Below are 17,652 nucleotides of genomic sequence, written 5' to 3' on the forward strand. Positions count from 1 at the left end.
AGTATTAAACGTAGACTATTTAGAAAACTCGTTACATAAGTGGAGGCTAAACGGCGAGACGAATCTATTAAGCCTAATTAATCGATCATTAGCAAATATTTACTTTAGCAACATACTGAGATTACCGTACTTTTGGTAAGCACATGCTTGCAAGTTGCAAACCACGATGCATCCAACCAGGAAGAGAAGAAACGCTCCCGCGATCCGCATAGGAGCGACCACCCGGCGCAGGAGAAGCGGTCAAGTCAATGGCAGGACGTGGCAAAAAACCAAGGGGCACACCGGCGCAGGGCGCAGGGCGCAGGCAGGGCCGAAGCAGCGGGACATTCCCCCGTGCGCCCGGCGCCCCTGGAGCCGGGTGCGAAGCGAACAGGGGAGCGCGGACGCGCAGATGGTTCCATTCCTCCGCGCCCCCGCTCCTGTCTCCCAGCAGCAACAGCCGCCGCCGCAGGGACGGCAGCCGGCAGGGGTGGTGGCCGGCTGGACGCGCTGCTGACCTTGACCTGCTGCTCGTTGCGATGGCTGATTGGCGTGGCATGTCAGGTGGTTTTCTCGGAGCCCTGGCGGGGGGGTGGCGCCGCCTTGCCGCGCGTCCGGCCTGAGCTCCACCCATCGGCAGCGCGCAGGGTGGCTTCATCGCCTCCACGTAAGCAGCCGCCAGGGGGGTTTTCCGTGGTTGCCGATCGGTCGGTTAAAAAATATACAGCACGAGTCACGTTGGAGCGACCCGCGGGGCTTTTGCGTTTGTCTGTGTTTCTGATTTCTGAACGAACGCCCGGTTCAAATTTCAGGCCGCAGCAAGTCTGAACGACCACAGCGAAGTTTTAGCTAGCCAAATCAATGGGAAATTCCTGCAGGATTTGCTCCGAACACAGCTAGATTTCTTTAACCAGTTCCAGGCCACCAAAATGCTTTTTTTCAGCTAATAACGATCTTCCGTAAAAGGAATCGCTAACGCGCTATGCTCTCCTGCCAATTTTGCTCAAGCACTTGCGAACAAAACAGATACTATCGTCAAATCACTACAGCTAACGCAGCCAAGTAAATGCTTAGATTTAGATCTAAGGCAGTTAATGCTCCGGAAAATGGGCAACCATGGGTGGATTGGAGTAGTGCTATTCGTGTGCTGCTATTTCGGAAGGAACTGAAAGCGGAAACAAACTAGACAATACATACACGTATCCAGAAAGTATGTATCACACGCATTCTACAGCCTGTAACATTTACCACCGTTCCATTTTACCCTCATGGAATGTCAATGTACCCTGCAGATCGATTGGACGCAGAAAAACACGAACTAGTAGAACCCAGCGGCCGGCCGGCGGCCGCCCACGATCCACCACCAGCGGCCACGCCGGCCGGCCGCCCACTGCCGCAGGCCCGCTTGACCCAAACATTAGACCACAGCAGCAGCCTCGTTGACCCTCCTCCCCCAATCCGCCCCGTGCGGCCGTGCCCATCCATCCCATCAAAAACCCCACCAAACCCCAGGAACCGGCCACTAAACGCCCGCACCCACCCGACCAACCCACCGCGCACCAGTTCATCTCATCACACGCACCTGCGCGCCACGCCACTGCCACGGCGCCGCGCTCGACCCCAGAGCCACTGCGCCAGCGCCAACAGATCCCCAGGAACCTGAACTGCTCGAACATCCACAGCCAGCCCGAGCCCGTGGCTACTGGCTACACTGCGCTAGCGCTGCCGCCCGCGCTTCGGCTTTGGCTGCGAAACCAACCAGACGTGGCAACAAATCGCGGACAGCGCAGAGGTAGGAAGCCAAAACCAAACCCTTCCATTCAAAGCCCCGAGAATTTCAAAAACATTTAACAGCTTCCTTACGCAAAACAAAACCCCGCAATACAAGCACCGGCCTCCTTCCTCCTCTCCCGTCTCCCCCTCCTCCGCTTCGTCTCGTCTCCTCTCTCTCTTCCCCAGCTCCGGCGCTTCCGCTTCCGCTTCCGCCGCAGCCGTCGCGCCTGCTGCTCGCTCTGCGCTCGCCGGCGCCGTCGTGGCCACGGCGAGCTCGGGAGGTGGTGCGGAATTCGGGTGCTGCTCCTGCTGGTTTCGAATCGGAGGAGAGAGGGAAGCGGAGGAGTAATAATTGGGAGGCAGTTGGGGGAGTTTAACTTTGGGCATTAATGGCGGGGTGGTGAGAGAGGCCAACTCGCCAAGAGAGGAGGGCTCCTCTCTGGTGGTGGCGCCCTGTAGTTACCTGCGTAGCTCTGCCTCTGCCCCGCACCCCCCCCCCCCCCCCGCCTTTATTGCGTTTAATTTCCCTCCGAATTCCAGCGCGTCCGCCTCCTCCCCAGTTCCATCGACACCTGTAACGCGGAGTGGCCATGGAGGGCGGCGGCGGCGGCATCGGGGGGAGGGGCCGCTCGAGGTGATGATGCGCGCGCGCGGGCTCTGGGCGCTGCTGCTGCTCGTTGCGCTCGTGGCGGCGGCGGCGGCGCCCGGTGCGGTGCTGGCGCAGGGGAACCTGACGTCGCGGTCGGATCTCCGGGGGCTGTACGCGCTGCGGGGCTCGCTCGGCCTGCGGGCGCGGGACTGGCCGCGGCATGCGGACCCGTGCACGGCGTGGGCGGGCGTCGGCTGCCGCGGCGGCCGCGTCGTGTCGCTCGCGCTCGCCGGCCTCCGCCGCACGCGGCTGGGCCGCCTGAATCCGCGCTTCGAAGTCGACGGGCTGCGGAACCTCACTCAGCTCGAGGTTTTCAACGCGGCGGGGTTCGGGCTCCCCGGCTCCATCCCGGCGTGGCTCGGCGACGGGCTCGCGCCCACCTTCCAGTCCCTCGACATCTCCGCCTGCAACGTCTCGGGGGAGATCCCCGCCTCGGCGCTTGCGGGGCTCACGCGGCTCAGGACCCTCAACCTCTCGGGCAATGCGTTCTCGGGCGCGCTGCCTGTTGCGGTCTGGTCGCTCCCGGGGCTCAGCGTTCTCGACGTCTCTCGGGCCAACCTCACCGGCCCATTGCCCACGACAGGGATTTCGCTGCCAGCCAATGCGCAGGTGGTGGATCTGTCGGAGAACCTCTTCTATGGCATCGTACCGGAGGCCTTCCGCCGGCTGTTCGCCCAGGTGCTGCTGACCAATATCTCTGGAAACTACTTTGACGGCAAGCTAAGTGTGCCCGATAGTGGTGGTGGGAATGTGTCTTCTGAGTTGAATTGCTTCCTTGATGCTCCGGAACAGCGTACCCAGGCTGATTGCCAGCAGTTCTATGCCAGTCGTGGGTTGCCGTATGATGGGCCAGTTACCCCACCCGCGCCACAGCCTGCTCCTGCACCGGCAAGGAAGAAGAAGCACAAGAATCTGAGGTACATACTGATCGGGGCCATAGGCGGAGGCCTCCTGCTGATAGCTGCGGTGGCAGCGGTTGTGTTCTGCATTGCGTGTTCTGGGAGGAGGACGAATGATCAGAGGGAAAGTGGGGCACCGCCAAGTGCGCCATCGGGAGTGTCAGCTACTGGTGCGGTTGCAGCTACTGGTGGCACGCAGCCTTCTGCATTGCCTGCAAACACGGCGAAAGTTGGTGACTCGTTTGCTTATGACCAACTGGCCAATGCAACCTCAGGATTCGGGGAAGAGAGGCTAATCAAGCATGGTCACTCAGGTGATCTATACCATGGGGTGCTCCAAGATGGGACTGCTGTGGTGGTGAAGAGGATCACTGCACGCGTGGCTCGTAAGGATGCCTATCTGGCAGAGTTAGATTTGTTTGCGAAAGGATTGCATGAAAGGCTGGTGCCATTCCTGGGGCATTGTCTTGATAAAGAAGAAGAAAAGGTTCTTGTGTATAGGTTTGTTCGAAACGGTGACTTGTCGAGTGCACTGCACCGAAAATCAAGGGAGGAAGATGAGGGCATGCAATCTTTGGACTGGATAAAGAGGTTGAAGATTGCAACAGGGGTGGCTGAGGCTCTTTGCTATCTGCACCATGAGTGTACTCCACCGATGGTTCACAGGTACGGATCTGTGTAGTTTTAAGGATACTGGATTTGTTTTGGTTGGGTATTTGTTATCAATATATTTTGTTTAGTATGATAAATTCATAGATTTATTCTAGTGATCATTACATGTGGTTTACTGGTTGAACGTCACCAAATGTCCCCATAGAATTGGTGACAGCTAGGAGTAGACCAAATATACATAATGTATCCCAGCAATCCCTGAATCAGCAATTCAGTATTTCGTGCTAGATGCGACATATGCCGTGCCTTATCCAAGTCCTGGAAATTCGATGTGGGCAATGATGTTATTTGCTTTAATTCGTTGTTTAAGAGATTTTTCTTCTGTTCTATATATCATTTAAACACCCATCAATTTTGGCACACAAAAGGCGGGAAGTTCTTTGTTGCCCTGATTTCACTAGGCTTATTTTTGTTGTGTTATCATGTGACGCATGTCGAAGATGACAACAGATACCAATCTTTTTGTCATTTTCTCAGTTGCATATGGCAACACAAAGGATTTTGATGGCAAAAAACACTTTGTTCCAAGATCGATAAATTAGATGCAATGCAAATGTTTGCTGTTAGCTAATTTTGTCAGTTCTCTGCTACAGGGATGTGCAAGCCAGCAGCGTCCTTCTTGATGATAAATTTGATGTGCGCCTCGGTAGCTTGAGCGAGGTGTGTCCTCAAGAAGGGGAGGGTCACCAAAACGTCATCACAAAGCTGTTGAGATTTTCTTCGTAAGTTCTAGATTCCATCTCTTCATGGCTCATTTCTCTTTTACATGCTAAATGCTCGTGTGGAGTTTGCAAATCCATGCGTCATTCGGTATTAAACTAGAAGTTTGTACTATATATAGTAAGCTAACCATGAATTAATATTTTTACCAGTCTTGTTGCGTGACTTTAGATGAGTTATCTTTTAAATAGCACAGTGTCAACATTATTTCACTCAGTTACTAGATGACCCTGCTGTACAATTCCTGGGCCTGCAAGATGTCACGTTGATGTTGTCCTCTGTTTGAGCGACGCAAAATTCCAAATGATATCAATAAGTGTGATAACTAGAGCTAGTAGGACCATGCAAGCATAGGTAGCCATAAACTATTTTCTTTTCTTCCATTGCATTTCCATATTTTAGCGCCCAAGAACTAGTAGTATCTTTGTTTTATTTGATAGTCACATGACTGATTGCACCCTTTCAGTAATTTCATTTTCTTATTTTAAATAAATCCCTTTCCATCTTCTGATGCGGTATTTTGTGGAACTGCAGGGCGGCAGATCAAGGTTCTTCTGGTGAGTTTGTGCATACAGCCTTTCATTTATTTCAGGCATTTCCAATATATAGAATTGGTCATCAGCCCTCAGCTTCCTGGTGAAAATAAACTGATAAAGCCTACAGTGTCCCATTTGTCTGTGATAAATGCTTTGAACTTGACCAAATCTCTCTGATGTAAACAGGTTCTCCGTCTGCAACTTGCTCATATGATGTCTATTGCTTTGGAAAAGTTTTACTGGAGCTGGTGACAGGAAGACTTGGCATCAGTGCATCGAACGATGCTGCTACAAGCGAATGGCTTGATACCACGCTGCGGTATGTCAATATTTATGAGAAGGAGCTTATGAGCAAGATCATTGATCCAACACTTATCATTGATGAGGACCATCTGGAGGAAGTCTGGGCAATGGCAATTGTCGCCAAGTCCTGCTTGAATCCACGGTCTTCCAAACGCCCGCCGATGAAGTACATCCTAAAAGCACTAGAGAACCCCTTGAAGGTGGTTCGGGAAGATAATGGTTCCAGCTCAGCCAGGTTGAGAGCAACATCATCACGGGGTTCTTGGAATGCTGCACTCTTTGGGAGTTGGCGGCATAGCTCGTCTGATATAGGTCCTTCAAGGGATGACAACATTCTGAAACGATCAGAGACAATCAAGTCATCTGGTGGGAGCAACGGTGATCATTCTTCCTCCCGCAGGAGGCAATCCAAGGAGATCTTCCCTGAGCCATCCGGCTCACGTGACACCGAGGATTAATGAGAAAAGAGGATTTTTCTTTCTGATCATTTGGGTAAAGGGAGGATATCCATGGAGGGCTATACTGGAGCTCTGCTGGCAGCTTCTGATAGATTTCATTCGTCCAAAAAGTCAGGAATGTGAATTCTCTCCTTGTCAATGGCTTCACAGCAGCACTGGCGCCATGGTAATCATTTTTGGGGGAAGAAGTAGCGGATGGTATGGTGTACCTTGGTTGAGGACAATGGCGTGCGGTCGGTGGTAGTCAGATTCTTTCACTGTTGGAAGTCTGGTGTCTCTCTTCCGTCTATTTTCTTTTTTTTCCCCTCTCCTCTCGATTAAAGAAAGAATGGCGAGCTGATTCTTTTTCTTCTCCCTACTGTAATTGATTGCTTCATTGTTGATCATAGTAGAAATGTTCGTTTTATTCATGCCTGCCAGCCTCTCGTTCTTTGTGTTGCTCCATCCTCCATTTGGATTTCTTGGTTTTCTATTCGAGTTACCGTGGTACCGGAATGTTTGTGATGTTACCACGTGAAACTGATAGTGCTTTTTAGGTTTTTCTTAGAGGAGATAATGCCATTCTAGGTGGGCCATAAGCCTTCAGAAAGGGCCCAAAACTGATGGTGGCTTTAAGAAAAGGCCAAATCTGCTAGTGTCCTTTTGCGAGTCGCGGTCTCGTGCTGTGAAGGCCCGGCCCAACGGGAAGTAGTGGGAATATTATAATACAGATACAGAGCGCCTGTAGCTCAGTGGATAGAGCGTTTGTTTCCTAAACAAAAAGTCGAAGGTTCGAACCCTTCCTGGCGCAAGTCACCATTTTTTTCCTGCATATTTATGTTTGTTTTCAATTTGAGCTCTTGTACGTTTGCCTTGCACCTGCCTTGCCCGAGTCTTCAGGCGCCAAGGCGATGCGCTCGCCACGGCGCCCGCCTAGCTCGCATGTTCTGTGCCATGCGCCTGCACTAGATTAGGAGAGCCAGTTCGTGATCCGAATGCTGGTACACGTATAAATACATTTGAGATGAATACAGCAATTTGCGTTGGCTCTCTATCCTGTTTCATGGTATCAGTTAGCACGGCCTGATCCTCCCTGCCGTGCCCTCTTCTCCCGGTGCCATGGATCTTAATCCCCCCCCCTTCGACTTCCAGTTCGATCAATCCGTCGCCGGCGGCCACCCCGCCCCTGATGCACCGCCTGCACCCTCCCTACGGCGCTCCTGAATGTCAACATCAAGTCGCACGTCCCTGTCATCCTCGACATTGTCGATCCGGAAATTTGGCCTCTGTAGGGGATAGATCCTCAGTACCCGTAAGGAACGAAGAAGACAGACTCTTTCTTGTAATTGACTACTAATCCCGCCTCCTTAAGTATACAAAGGAGGGCATGGGTCCTAGATCGGTAGGCGAAAACCTCATAAAACCACAATAAAGGACAAAATCCTCAATACCAAACAACACCCAAGCGCAGGACGCAGTATACAACACCCCAAACAGGACGTAGGGCATTACGCTAGGTCCGAACCTGTATAAATCTGTATCTTGTGTCCTCGCTTTTACCATCAAATTTCAGGTCCGGCGATCCCCCACCGACCAATCTACTACCTTGGGATACACCTTGGTAGGTTGTCGAGTATAAAACACCGACATCTGGCGCACCAGGTAGGTGAGATCGTCGAGATCATTGGGCGAGCTCGAAGGACCTCACCATCAAAATCAATTTACTCGGCGCGGTGAGGCTTTTGTTTCGACCAGTCAGCAACTCAACAAGCTCTCGTGTCAATTTCAAGGCGCATTGGGTTCTGTCCGATTTGGCGAGCTGTGCGTCTATTTCAAAGCTGAAGTCGCCGAGTTGGATCAAATTTGAAGTAGAAAAGGATTGGTCTGAGGATCATCTGCAGTGGCGCCAAGTGTCCAGACGCATGGGTTGATTCCGAGCATGCTACAACAAAGGAGGGTACCGCACGCGGTTGTCCGTGTTGTCTACCAATGCATCACTACTGTCTTCGTTCTTAAGCGGACGCGGAACTGACAAAGATTCCTTTTCCGTCTCCGATTCCAAGAAGAAAAATCGACCGCTCAAGCGTGGATCAAGGTAAAGGATATGGCAGCAAGCTTCTGAGTACATCCTGTGAAAAGCAAATTGAGGAATTGTGACACATGAACACCGGAGGCTACCATGAAGCTTCAAGAATGTTTGCCTAACTTACACAAAAGATGTACGCGAACACTACTACACCAACATCCGGCCTTATCAGCTCGCCAACGACTACTTCAATTATTCGTCTCGACTAGAAAACTAGTTGAGGATGGTCTACTTTGACTACTCGTCTCGACTAGAAAATTAGTCGAGGACGGGCCTCACACTGTCAACAGCTAGTCGGAATCGACTTTGAGTAATTGGTTTCATCAACAATCGACACGGTTTCATTGATAATCGTCCATGAATTAAGTCACTTTTTTAATTATTTCATATAATTTTTTGGCTTGTTTTCCACCTGCAGGACAACGCGCCGAGTACCTTTTTTTACGCCTCTCAACGGTAATTACCCTTTAGAGCTACACTTCACCGACTACTCTTGGGGCATGTTGATTGACAGACATGGACTTGGTACGCTGAATTATGGAGGCTATCTGTGACGACCGACCCCAAATCTCTCGAGTTAATCTTAATCCGAGTCCCTAATCCCCCTATCTCAGCTTTCCCGAGTTTAAGTGCTCAACCTCCAGTCCGATCCCGACCCCTGAGAATCCGACCCCTCTCCTTTGGTTCCCAGCTCCGACCCCTGCCGACCCCAACCCATCCCGCCGGATCCTTCGAAGTCTTCCCAACAGCGCCTCCCTTCAATCTGAGCAGTGGACCAACCGAGACTGACCGGTGGACCCACAAAATCTTTCCCCCAGATCTCCCGAGACAGGCGCACTCGAGTGGCATGCCCACTCCAGAGTTCCTCCACCGCGTGGCTCAACTTCTCCGACCCCCGCCGCTCCGCCCCGTCGCCGGCCGCGACCGGATGGATTCCCGCGCCCCCTTCCCCAATCGCAGCGGAAGCTCCTCTGCCACCCTTTCTGCAGCATCTCGCGGCTCGCGCCTATCATCACCTCGCCGGACCCCCGGCTGCAAGACCCGATGCCTCCCGTCTTTTTCGCCGCCTCTCCACCGTCGCGCCGCCCCAGATGCGCTACGTGACGATTCCTCCTCCGCCAACCCTGACCCCGGCTGCGACAGCTCCTTTTCCGCCTTGCCAGATCTGCGCCCCGAAAGACTGTTGCTTCGCGCTCGCCCGCGCGACCGCAGCCTGCCTGTCTGCTCACCTGAGCAACCTCGCTTCTAGCGCCGTTCCCCCGGTCACATCCATCAGATCCGTCGCACGACGACGCCCGCCTCCGCCAAATCTCAACCACCGGCAACACCGCGCCTGCGCCGCCCTGTCCCTCGTGCCCAATGGCCGAAGGTGTTCTCCCCGAAGTCCTGCCCCGCCGCCCCGTTGCTCAATCGCCGCCATGGCAGCGCACTCCATCACTCTTCCCGGTCTTCGCACTGCTCCAACTCTCTTTCTTCCGCGCAGCTATAAAAGGGAACGCCAGAGCCCCACCAGAGTCCCCTTCGCCATCGCTACCTTACTGCCGTTCCTCTGCTTCGTGCTCAAAGCGCTATCGCCTAAGTTCCTGAGGAGCTCTCCTCTCCGCTCAACACCGCTTTCCCCAATCCGCCAAGCTGCTTGCTCCCCCGCGCTGCGCAAGAGCTTACTTGTAGTCCACAAGAAGCACCGCCGCCGCCGGAGCACCGCCGGACATTGTCGCCTGCCCAAGTCTTAGCGCTTCCCTCCTTCCGCCCAAGTCTGCTCCTTCCCGACCCCAAGCTTCACCTGTGAACCGAAGGTAAGCTGCCGACCCTTTTCCGCCTCGTCCGACCCCTTCTGTTTGTCCGACCCTTGTCCACCTCGTCCGACCCTGTCTGTCCGCCCGACCCCTTTTTCCGCCTCGTCCGACCCTGTCTGTCCGCCCGACCCCTTTTTCCACCTCGCCCGACCCTATCCGTTCGACCAACCCCTTTCTCCGTCTCGCCCGACCCTGTCTGTTTCGCCGACCCTTTCTCCGCCTCGCGTGAGGGCTCGGCTGTATCCTTTTTCCTTGACCCGAGGGTATATGTGTAAAAAATCAGGGACTTCTCTACGTTAAGTCTGAGGACCCCCAACACATCTATTCCTCTAGTCTGAGGGTCAGATCATATGTTCTTCCCATCCGACCCTTCTACCTTGCTCTCCACCAACTCAAGTGAACTTCCCTACCTTTTCTGTAGCTTTGCTACCATCGTCTGAGCTTTAACTTGCAAGTGTTGCTGTTGAAATCACCGTCTAAAAGTGCTAACTCCTGCATTTGCATTTCGTGTAGAGTTGCATCTCGCCGACGGCGTCTACGAGCTGCACCCGGCGCTAGAAGACGAAGCTGTAGCCGAGCTCCCGCTTCCAGACGCCGAAGCCACCCCAGCAGAAGACCCATTTCCTTCCTCCTCGCTTGAAGGCAAGCCCCGGAGCATGAACCCCAGTTTCCCAAACTTGCGCATGCCTTCTTCATCTTGTTTGTGCATTTACGTATAGGAGTTGTTTGCAACCATAGATGCATGACTTAGATCCCTTGATCTGAACACTAGCTGTTGGACCGAGTAGTTGCTCTGCTTAAATAGGAAGCGGTAAAAGTCGAGTGATTTCCTGTCACCTGCGAGTTGTAGGCGTTGGTTGTTCTCCTTCTGTTACAACTATAAGGATGGTGGACGGGGCAGGGTGTTGGTTAACTCTTTGGTGGTCGGCTGATCGCCCCGTCTGTCTATGGAACTTGTTTAGGCCTGACAGTGGTGGTGTTCGTGATCAAGTGTTTGAAAGTACTAACCTCATACTCAGTATGGGATGAGAAGCCGAGTACCGGATTGAACCTAGACATGAGCGGTCGCCCCATTGTCCTTGGAACGGAGTTCCCCTGCGGCCGCACATGGTGGCAAGTGTGGTCACAGAACGGTAGAGGCCGGGTCTGTGGAACATTGCACCAAAGGAAATGGGCCCGACACGGGTTAGGGAATTGATGGGGAAGGCCGACACAGGAAGCGACCCTCGGTGGTGCGCTGATGTCGTGAGGTTAGGTTCACCATGCATGGTTAAAGAACTCGAATCGATTCGTCTGCCTCTCACAGTTTGAGACTGCTTGATCGCTATGCTACCCTGAGTAATAATGAAATCTGATGATGACATGATCTTGATGATGTTATATATACCCTTTGGTTGGTTCTATGTTTGCTTAGAATAAGTTGCTAACTTAGACCAGATAATGAACTTAGAACCTGAGCTAAAACTTTGGAAATAAGGATCTACATAGTGCTTTTGGCAAACAAACCCCTCAGCCAAAGAGCCCGGCATGTCTAGAAGAGGTGGAGTAGTTTACTCCCGGTCGGTTAAGTCTTGTTGAGCTTAGTAGCTCAGCCTTGTTGTGGCTTTCTTTTTCAGGTGAAGTCGTTGTTTCCGAGTCTTCTTCTGTTGGCACTTGGCCGCCCCAACTCCCTCCGGGTTGGACGTTCGATTGGGATCCCTCCTCGGACGGCGAGGAGAGGGATCACTGACGTCCTGGCTGGCCTCACCAGGGATGTCCGACCCTGACGAAGTAGCTTCCGCTGTTTTACCTTCTGTTGTTTTTCCTTGAACCTTGTAAAACTCTGATGTTGTTTTGTTGTTGAACTAAAATGGTCATGTTATTTAACTCGGTGGACTTGTTGTATTCTCTGGAACCACTCACCTTCGTGTGGGTTTTGCTAAACTCGGTCCTGTCAAAGTGGTTAAATCGGAGGAAATCCAACGGCATCTCGAGTTAGCACGATTAAGGCCGAGTGTCGCATGTTAGGCGACTTATCCGTGCCTTAATCAGGCTAATTCGATGTGGATCCGCCACAATTTCATAGTGACAATCTTTCTTATGAGGGTGCTTGTATATGCTTTTGAAGAGCCAGTAAACTGACTCTCCACTTTTGTCAGGTACTCACTGACGGTCTTACATTCTGGGATTGCTCCCCTAATTGCTTCTGTGATGGAGCTTTTGATCACCATCAGGCACTTTCTATTTGACGAGTCCCACTTCGCACGATCAAGATTGTACTGCATTCTTATTGGTGCATGGTCGTGCACTCTTTTGTCGAAATCATCCTGACTTTCATTTTCAGCCCGCACGGGGTCCTTAGTTTCTATGGGACAGGGACAAGATAAAGCTCATAGATTGCCGGAAAACAAATATGCAGAGAATATTGAGTTAATTCAACGTTGGTCAAATTAAAACATAAAACTTCTCAATATCAATTCTAAATCACTGTTGGGCAGAAATAGAATTAATGATGATAAATCTAAACTTATAGTACAACATTTTTATCAACAACGTTGGTTAGTAGATAGTTGTTGGTCAGTAGATAAAATTATCATACTCAGGAAAAATAATTATTTTCTAATTAAATTTTCCCATTGGTTCCAATTTAATTAGAGAAATAAACTAAAAACTTCAACTTAATGCATAAAATTGGCAAAATAAAGCCAAAAATTCATCTTAATTCAAACTTAATGCAGCGGAACCATAAACTTAATTTGTGAATTTTACCCACAGGAAAAACTCATTAAAATACTTTTTATTTGAGCCACTAATCAATTCCCATAAATGATGAAAATCACTGGGAAAGGAAAACCGAAGCAGGCTCACTTTTCACTATTTCTTTGGCTCGATCGTGGATTTAGCCCAAAACACCTGCACCAATTTGCTGGGCCAAAACCCTACTATCTTGCTGGTCCACGCTAGGAAGCAGGCAAGTCTGGCTCTGCCATAGCGCGGTGGCCTAGCCTGGCTCGCCCGTGGCTTCGCAGCCCAGCTAGCGTGGCGGCCCAGCCTGGCCCGCTTGCTAGCTCAACTCACTCACTCAGCTCATTTACTCGGCTGCGGCTTGGCAGGCCGCAACTTGGGCCCGAGCCACCGAAGCGGCCCGCTTCCTCGTCCCGCGTGGGCCGTATCTAGCTCGGACGAACTTGTCTGTCCGTCGCATCGGACGGCTGAGTGGGTTCATCGGCCGAGCAAAAATGCCGGGCGACTGTCGCCCCTGTAACCCTACTCATTTCTTCCTCCTTTGCGCCGCAACTCGTACCTGAGTGAGAGAGGATGGCGGTCGCCAGGTGCTTGCTGGCAGCGGATGGCGCCGTTGCCTGCCCCCTCACTGGTGCGCACGCTCCCCTGTGGGTGAGCGTGACACCGTCGAGCGGCCTAGCGGTGGCGCCTTGGCTCGACCCGGACTTCGCCAGCGCGGAGGCTTCCCGGAGGTCTCCGTTGGTCGGAGGACAACGAGGTAAGTCGTCGCTTCCTTGCGGTCCTCATCCGTCGGCGGCCGTCGGTCAAAACCATCGGTCGCCGTGTCTCTTCCCATTCTCTCTACACGCCGGTGACCGGTGTGTTAGGGTGTCTTCTCGGATTAGATCCGGTGAGGGGAAAACCCCTCCTTGCTTGTCTGTCTTAGATCTAGGATTTGAATCCTCTCCTTCTAAATGCTTCGGATCTCTAACTCGTGTGAGAAAATTAAACTTCCCCATCTAGATTACAACCTAGGATGGCTCTGATACCATTGATAGAAACACAGGAGCATCTAGGTGTTCATCTAGCGGGTGATACATTTCTAACTTAGATAAAACAACATGACTCATGTCTAATGCCGAGACTACCTACAGAGGGAGAGGGAGAGGGAGAGACCGTCGGACTTTGTTGAAGAGGTAGCCATGGCGGTGTAGACGGTGTTGACGGAGAGAGCGGCGACGGCGGCTTGAAGTTGGCGAGTCTTCCCGCCGCTAACAACGCCTCCACTAGATCGGCTAGGGTTTTGGTGTCGGAGGGATTGTGGGCACGGCAAATGTTGGTTTGCGTCACCTAGCCCCCCACGTCCTTTTATATGGCGCTGTGCGACGGGGATCCACCAACTATATATGGTTGGGGCACCCCCGATCGGGGCGCTAATCGAGAATCAGGGCCAAATCCGACAGAGATCAATCCTAACAGCCCCTGGTTTAGTGATTGATTTTGCAATATGGTTGTCTCCGAGTAGATGCTTTGTTTATACTCGTGCGGGACTGCGGGTAGCCTTTTAGAGTATTTTGTGCAGAGTTTGCGATCGAGGGTATAAGAGCTGCATCAGTGGAACTCTAATTTTTGGTTGCAACTTCCTAATATAGATCTGGAGCTAATATCTGTTGTCAACCATTATTAATTGCAGCTCATTGGTTAGCAAAACTCACGTGTCCTTCTAGATTTTAGTACATCATCCGATAGATATTATATAACCAGTAGAGCTAGCAGTAAAGGATTCAGTGGAGCCGAATTGTGTTTCTGAACATTGAAGTCGACGGGCAAGAAGAACAAACTATGTAGCATTAGGACAATATGAAAGCAAAGCAGTAGTGTTATGACTTAGGTCATCCGCAACAGTCCTAGCTAATTGCTAGCTAGGAGCCATCCAACTCAGCACTAAATAGCTAGCAGTCCATGCAACTATCTATATAGTGCTAGCTATTTGTTATTTTTAGTACTTTCATGCACAGAGAGAGAACAGATGTGCTGTGAAGATTATCTTTGTGTCTCTCTATATGGAGAATAACACTAAACATCTCATCTCAATATAACCAACTGGTAGCAACCATGAAAACATGGACAAGCTTTTGAACACAACAATAAAATAAAATATCCATATGTTACTACATGATGAACTGATAAACATGACTCAAGCCATTTCATTACATGACCAACTAAAGATAAGCAACCAGGACAACCAAAGGTTTTAAACATGGAAATAAAATAGAATGTCCATACGTTACTACATAATGCACTAATTGATAATAGTGACTCTAGCCATACATGTTTATTTCAGGCCACAAAAGCAAACGGAACAGCTAACTGCATCGTTGAGGAAGAAGCACCAAAATCCAAAAGTCAACCTCCATGATAGCCTGCTAGAAATGCCAATCAACCTCATACCAACGATTCTGGAAAAAGAAAACAAGCAGTAAGTCAGCTTACTCAATATAATAAACAGTGCCAATAAGAAAAAGAAATTCATGAAAGATCTTACATGAGGTTATTAGCAAAAAAAAATACTAGTGGGGAGCCCTATGGACAAAACGCTGCCAAATGTGCTCAATTAAATCATCTTTAAGTTGAGCGTGGACAGAGTGAGCACGGATATCAGAATTTCTACGTCGAACATCATTGAAGCATGGGTTACTGTTTGTGGCCTTTTGCACTTCAGGAGGAAGAACAATTGATTCTCCAGGAATTGCATTCAGATCAATAGACTCCTTAGCCATTTCTCCCTCATCTTCCACTATCATGTTGTGGAGAATAACACAAGCTTTCATGATCAGTCCAATAATCCTTGTGCTCCAAGATCGTGCTGGACGACGCACAATGTTGAAGCGAGCTTGCAGAACGCCAAAAGCACGCTCCACATCTTTCCTTGCACCTTCTTGTTCTGCTGCATACACCTTGTGCTTGTCTAGTTGAGGTGAATTTATAGACTTCACAAAGGCTGCCCATTCTGGGTAAATTCCATCGGCTAGGTAATAACCAGTGTTGTATTGCCTACCATTGACAGAATACTGAACCCGAGGAGCTTCACCCTTTATCGCCTCAAGAAACAAAGGGGACTGATTAAGCACGTTGATGTCATTATTAGATCCAGCAACACCAAAGAATGCATGCCAAATATGGAGGTCATGTGAAGCTACCGCTTCAAGGATCATGGTTGGGAATCCATAGCGACCAGTGGTATATTGCCCCTTCCATGCTGTTGGACAATTTTCCCATCGCCAATGCATGCAGTCAATACTACCCAACATTCCAGGGAATCCACGAGACTCTCCAACTTGGAGCAAACACTCCATGTCTTCAGTTGTAGGACGTCGAAGGTACTTGGAGCCAAAAACTTCAACCACCCCTTGCACAAATTTTTCCAAGCACTCAAGGGCAGTGCTCTCTGCAACCTTTAAGTACTCATCAAGCATGTCAACTGCAGTCCCATATGCAAGCATACGGATTGCTGCTGTGCATTTTTGGAGTGGTGAAAGCCCCGGGCGATTAGTACAATCTACCCTTTGAGTGAAATAGGGAGACCAACTGCCCAAGGCATCCACAATGCGTAGAAAAACATGCCTTCTCATCCGAAATCTTCTACGAAACATTGCATCAGAATATAGAGGCTCTTCTGCAAAGTAATCAGCCACAAGTCGTTGATGAGCACCTTCACGATCCCTGTTGATGTACTTTCTGGTTCGACGCCTAGATGAACTACCCACCATCTTTGCCTTAATCTTCGTAAAAATCCGGCTAGCAAGAGAGTCGAGGGCTTGTTGCTCAACTGAGAACTCTTCTAAGGGGTCTACAGAATCATCGGATTGATCCGACATGTTTGGAGGCAAGTTTAGAAAGGGGTATAGAGGTTGGAGAGTTTGGGCTGTTGTGCATATATGCAGCCATACTGGTCATGTATATATACACGCACAAAGGACAAATGCGTTTTGACTACTACACCAAACTGGTCATGTAATTAGTGGTACTGCATGATAATTCACAAAGCATTGGTAATAGATGTTGACTGACTAAATTTAGTGGTACTGCATGATAATTAGCAATGCATTTATACATGTTGACTAGTGTAAAAAAATAGCAGTAAACAAAGTACCTTAGTTACTGTTACCGGCCAATTTCTCCCTTAGCATCTTCAGGGCAAGGACATGCTCAGCTCTAATATCCTCTGTCATCTCCCTAGTGTCCATACACAAGAGTTTTTGATACGATTCCAGTAAAGCGGCCTCCCTGTTAAGCCTTGCTGTCTGAAACTTCTTTTCAGAAATGCGTTCTTGTGCCTCTACGAAATCTTCCTGTCGTTTTTTTGTTGCTGCTTGAATGTCAATGAATTTCTTCAAGTCTTCATCATAGGACGTTCCATCATCATCGCTGACTCTACCTTTACCATTGCGTTTTTTCTTAGCTTGTTGTGTCCCCATAGGACGTTCCAATTCTCCTACAACTTCTGGTGTCCTTGAGGTGCCAATTGCCTCATCTTCACCATCCAAACTCCTTTTATTTGGGTTTTCAAGTTCTTCCAAAACTGCATGCCACTTGGGTTCATCACGAAGAATCTTCCAGCAGTGCTCAACTGTGAATGGTCCTTCCTTATAGTCATCCAAATAAAACTGCTTAGCCATGTCTTTTAGCTGCTCATCTGAATATCCACTAAGATAAATTGAGGTAGCCTTCTTCCAACTTCCACAGAAAAATGCCACCCATCTCTTAATTTTTGTCCAGCGATCTTTGAGATGTTTCACCTCTCTTTTTCGGTTTGTAGGTGTAGTCTTATTGTAGTGCCCATGTACATCACCCCAATACTTCTCATTTTTCTTGCAATTCCCATTGATTGGGTCATTTGAGTGGATCAGCCATGCACTGACCTGAATTTAGGATGCATGATTAGTTGTAGGTTCATATATTTGTGTAGCTACAAAAAGTAAGTGAGTGATATAATTTTACTTACTAGCCTCACGTCCTCATCTGGATCAAATACAAGGCGCTTTGCAGTCCTGCCATCGTTTCCATCATTTAAGTTGATGATGGTTTTGCCTTTCGAT

At 49.9% G+C, this 17,652-nt stretch overlaps 2 protein-coding genes and 1 non-coding gene across 3 annotated transcripts; 2 read left to right on the forward strand and 1 right to left on the reverse strand.

The window, feature by feature from the left end:
- The first annotated feature begins 1,558 nt into the window (after positions 1-1,558).
- On the forward strand, positions 1,559-6,399 carry LOC117838904 (probable LRR receptor-like serine/threonine-protein kinase At2g16250). Its single transcript, XM_034719104.2, has 4 exons — positions 1,559-3,966; positions 4,566-4,694; positions 5,227-5,249; positions 5,415-6,399. Exons 1-4 carry the CDS (start codon positions 2,390-2,392, stop codon positions 5,987-5,989), a joined length of 2,304 nt encoding a protein of 767 aa, XP_034574995.1. The 5' UTR covers positions 1,559-2,389; the 3' UTR covers positions 5,990-6,399.
- Positions 6,400-6,706: 307 nt separating this feature from the next.
- On the forward strand, positions 6,707-6,779 carry TRNAR-CCU (transfer RNA arginine (anticodon CCU)). The gene has a single exon. It is a non-coding gene; the product is annotated as a tRNA-Arg (tRNA).
- Positions 6,780-15,123: 8,344 nt separating this feature from the next.
- Positions 15,124-16,363, reverse strand: LOC140221074 (uncharacterized). The gene has a single exon (XM_072290392.1). The coding sequence runs from the start codon at positions 16,321-16,323 to the stop codon at positions 15,124-15,126; it is 1,200 nt and encodes a 399-aa protein (XP_072146493.1). The 5' UTR covers positions 16,324-16,363.
- Positions 16,364-17,652: the final 1,289 nt, after the last annotated feature.

The sequence above is a fragment of the Setaria viridis genome, chromosome 9, assembly GCF_005286985.2.
Source record: "Setaria viridis chromosome 9, Setaria_viridis_v4.0, whole genome shotgun sequence".
Taxonomy (NCBI): Eukaryota; Viridiplantae; Streptophyta; class Magnoliopsida; order Poales; family Poaceae; genus Setaria; species Setaria viridis.

Bases quoted from the DNA above. Each gene is read 5' to 3' on its own strand.
- LOC117838904 (XM_034719104.2), top strand. From the start codon at position 2,390: ATGATGCGCGCGCGCGGGCTCTGGGCGCTGCTGCTGCTCGTTGCGCTC. The intron at 3,967-4,565 runs GTACGGATCTGT...TCTCTGCTACAG, and splicing joins ACTCCACCGATGGTTCACAG to GGATGTGCAAGCCAGCAGCG. The intron at 5,250-5,414 runs GTGAGTTTGTGC...TGATGTAAACAG, and splicing joins GGCAGATCAAGGTTCTTCTG to GTTCTCCGTCTGCAACTTGC.
- LOC140221074 (XM_072290392.1), bottom strand. From the start codon at position 16,323: ATGGTGGGTAGTTCATCTAGGCGTCGAACCAGAAAGTACATCAACAGG.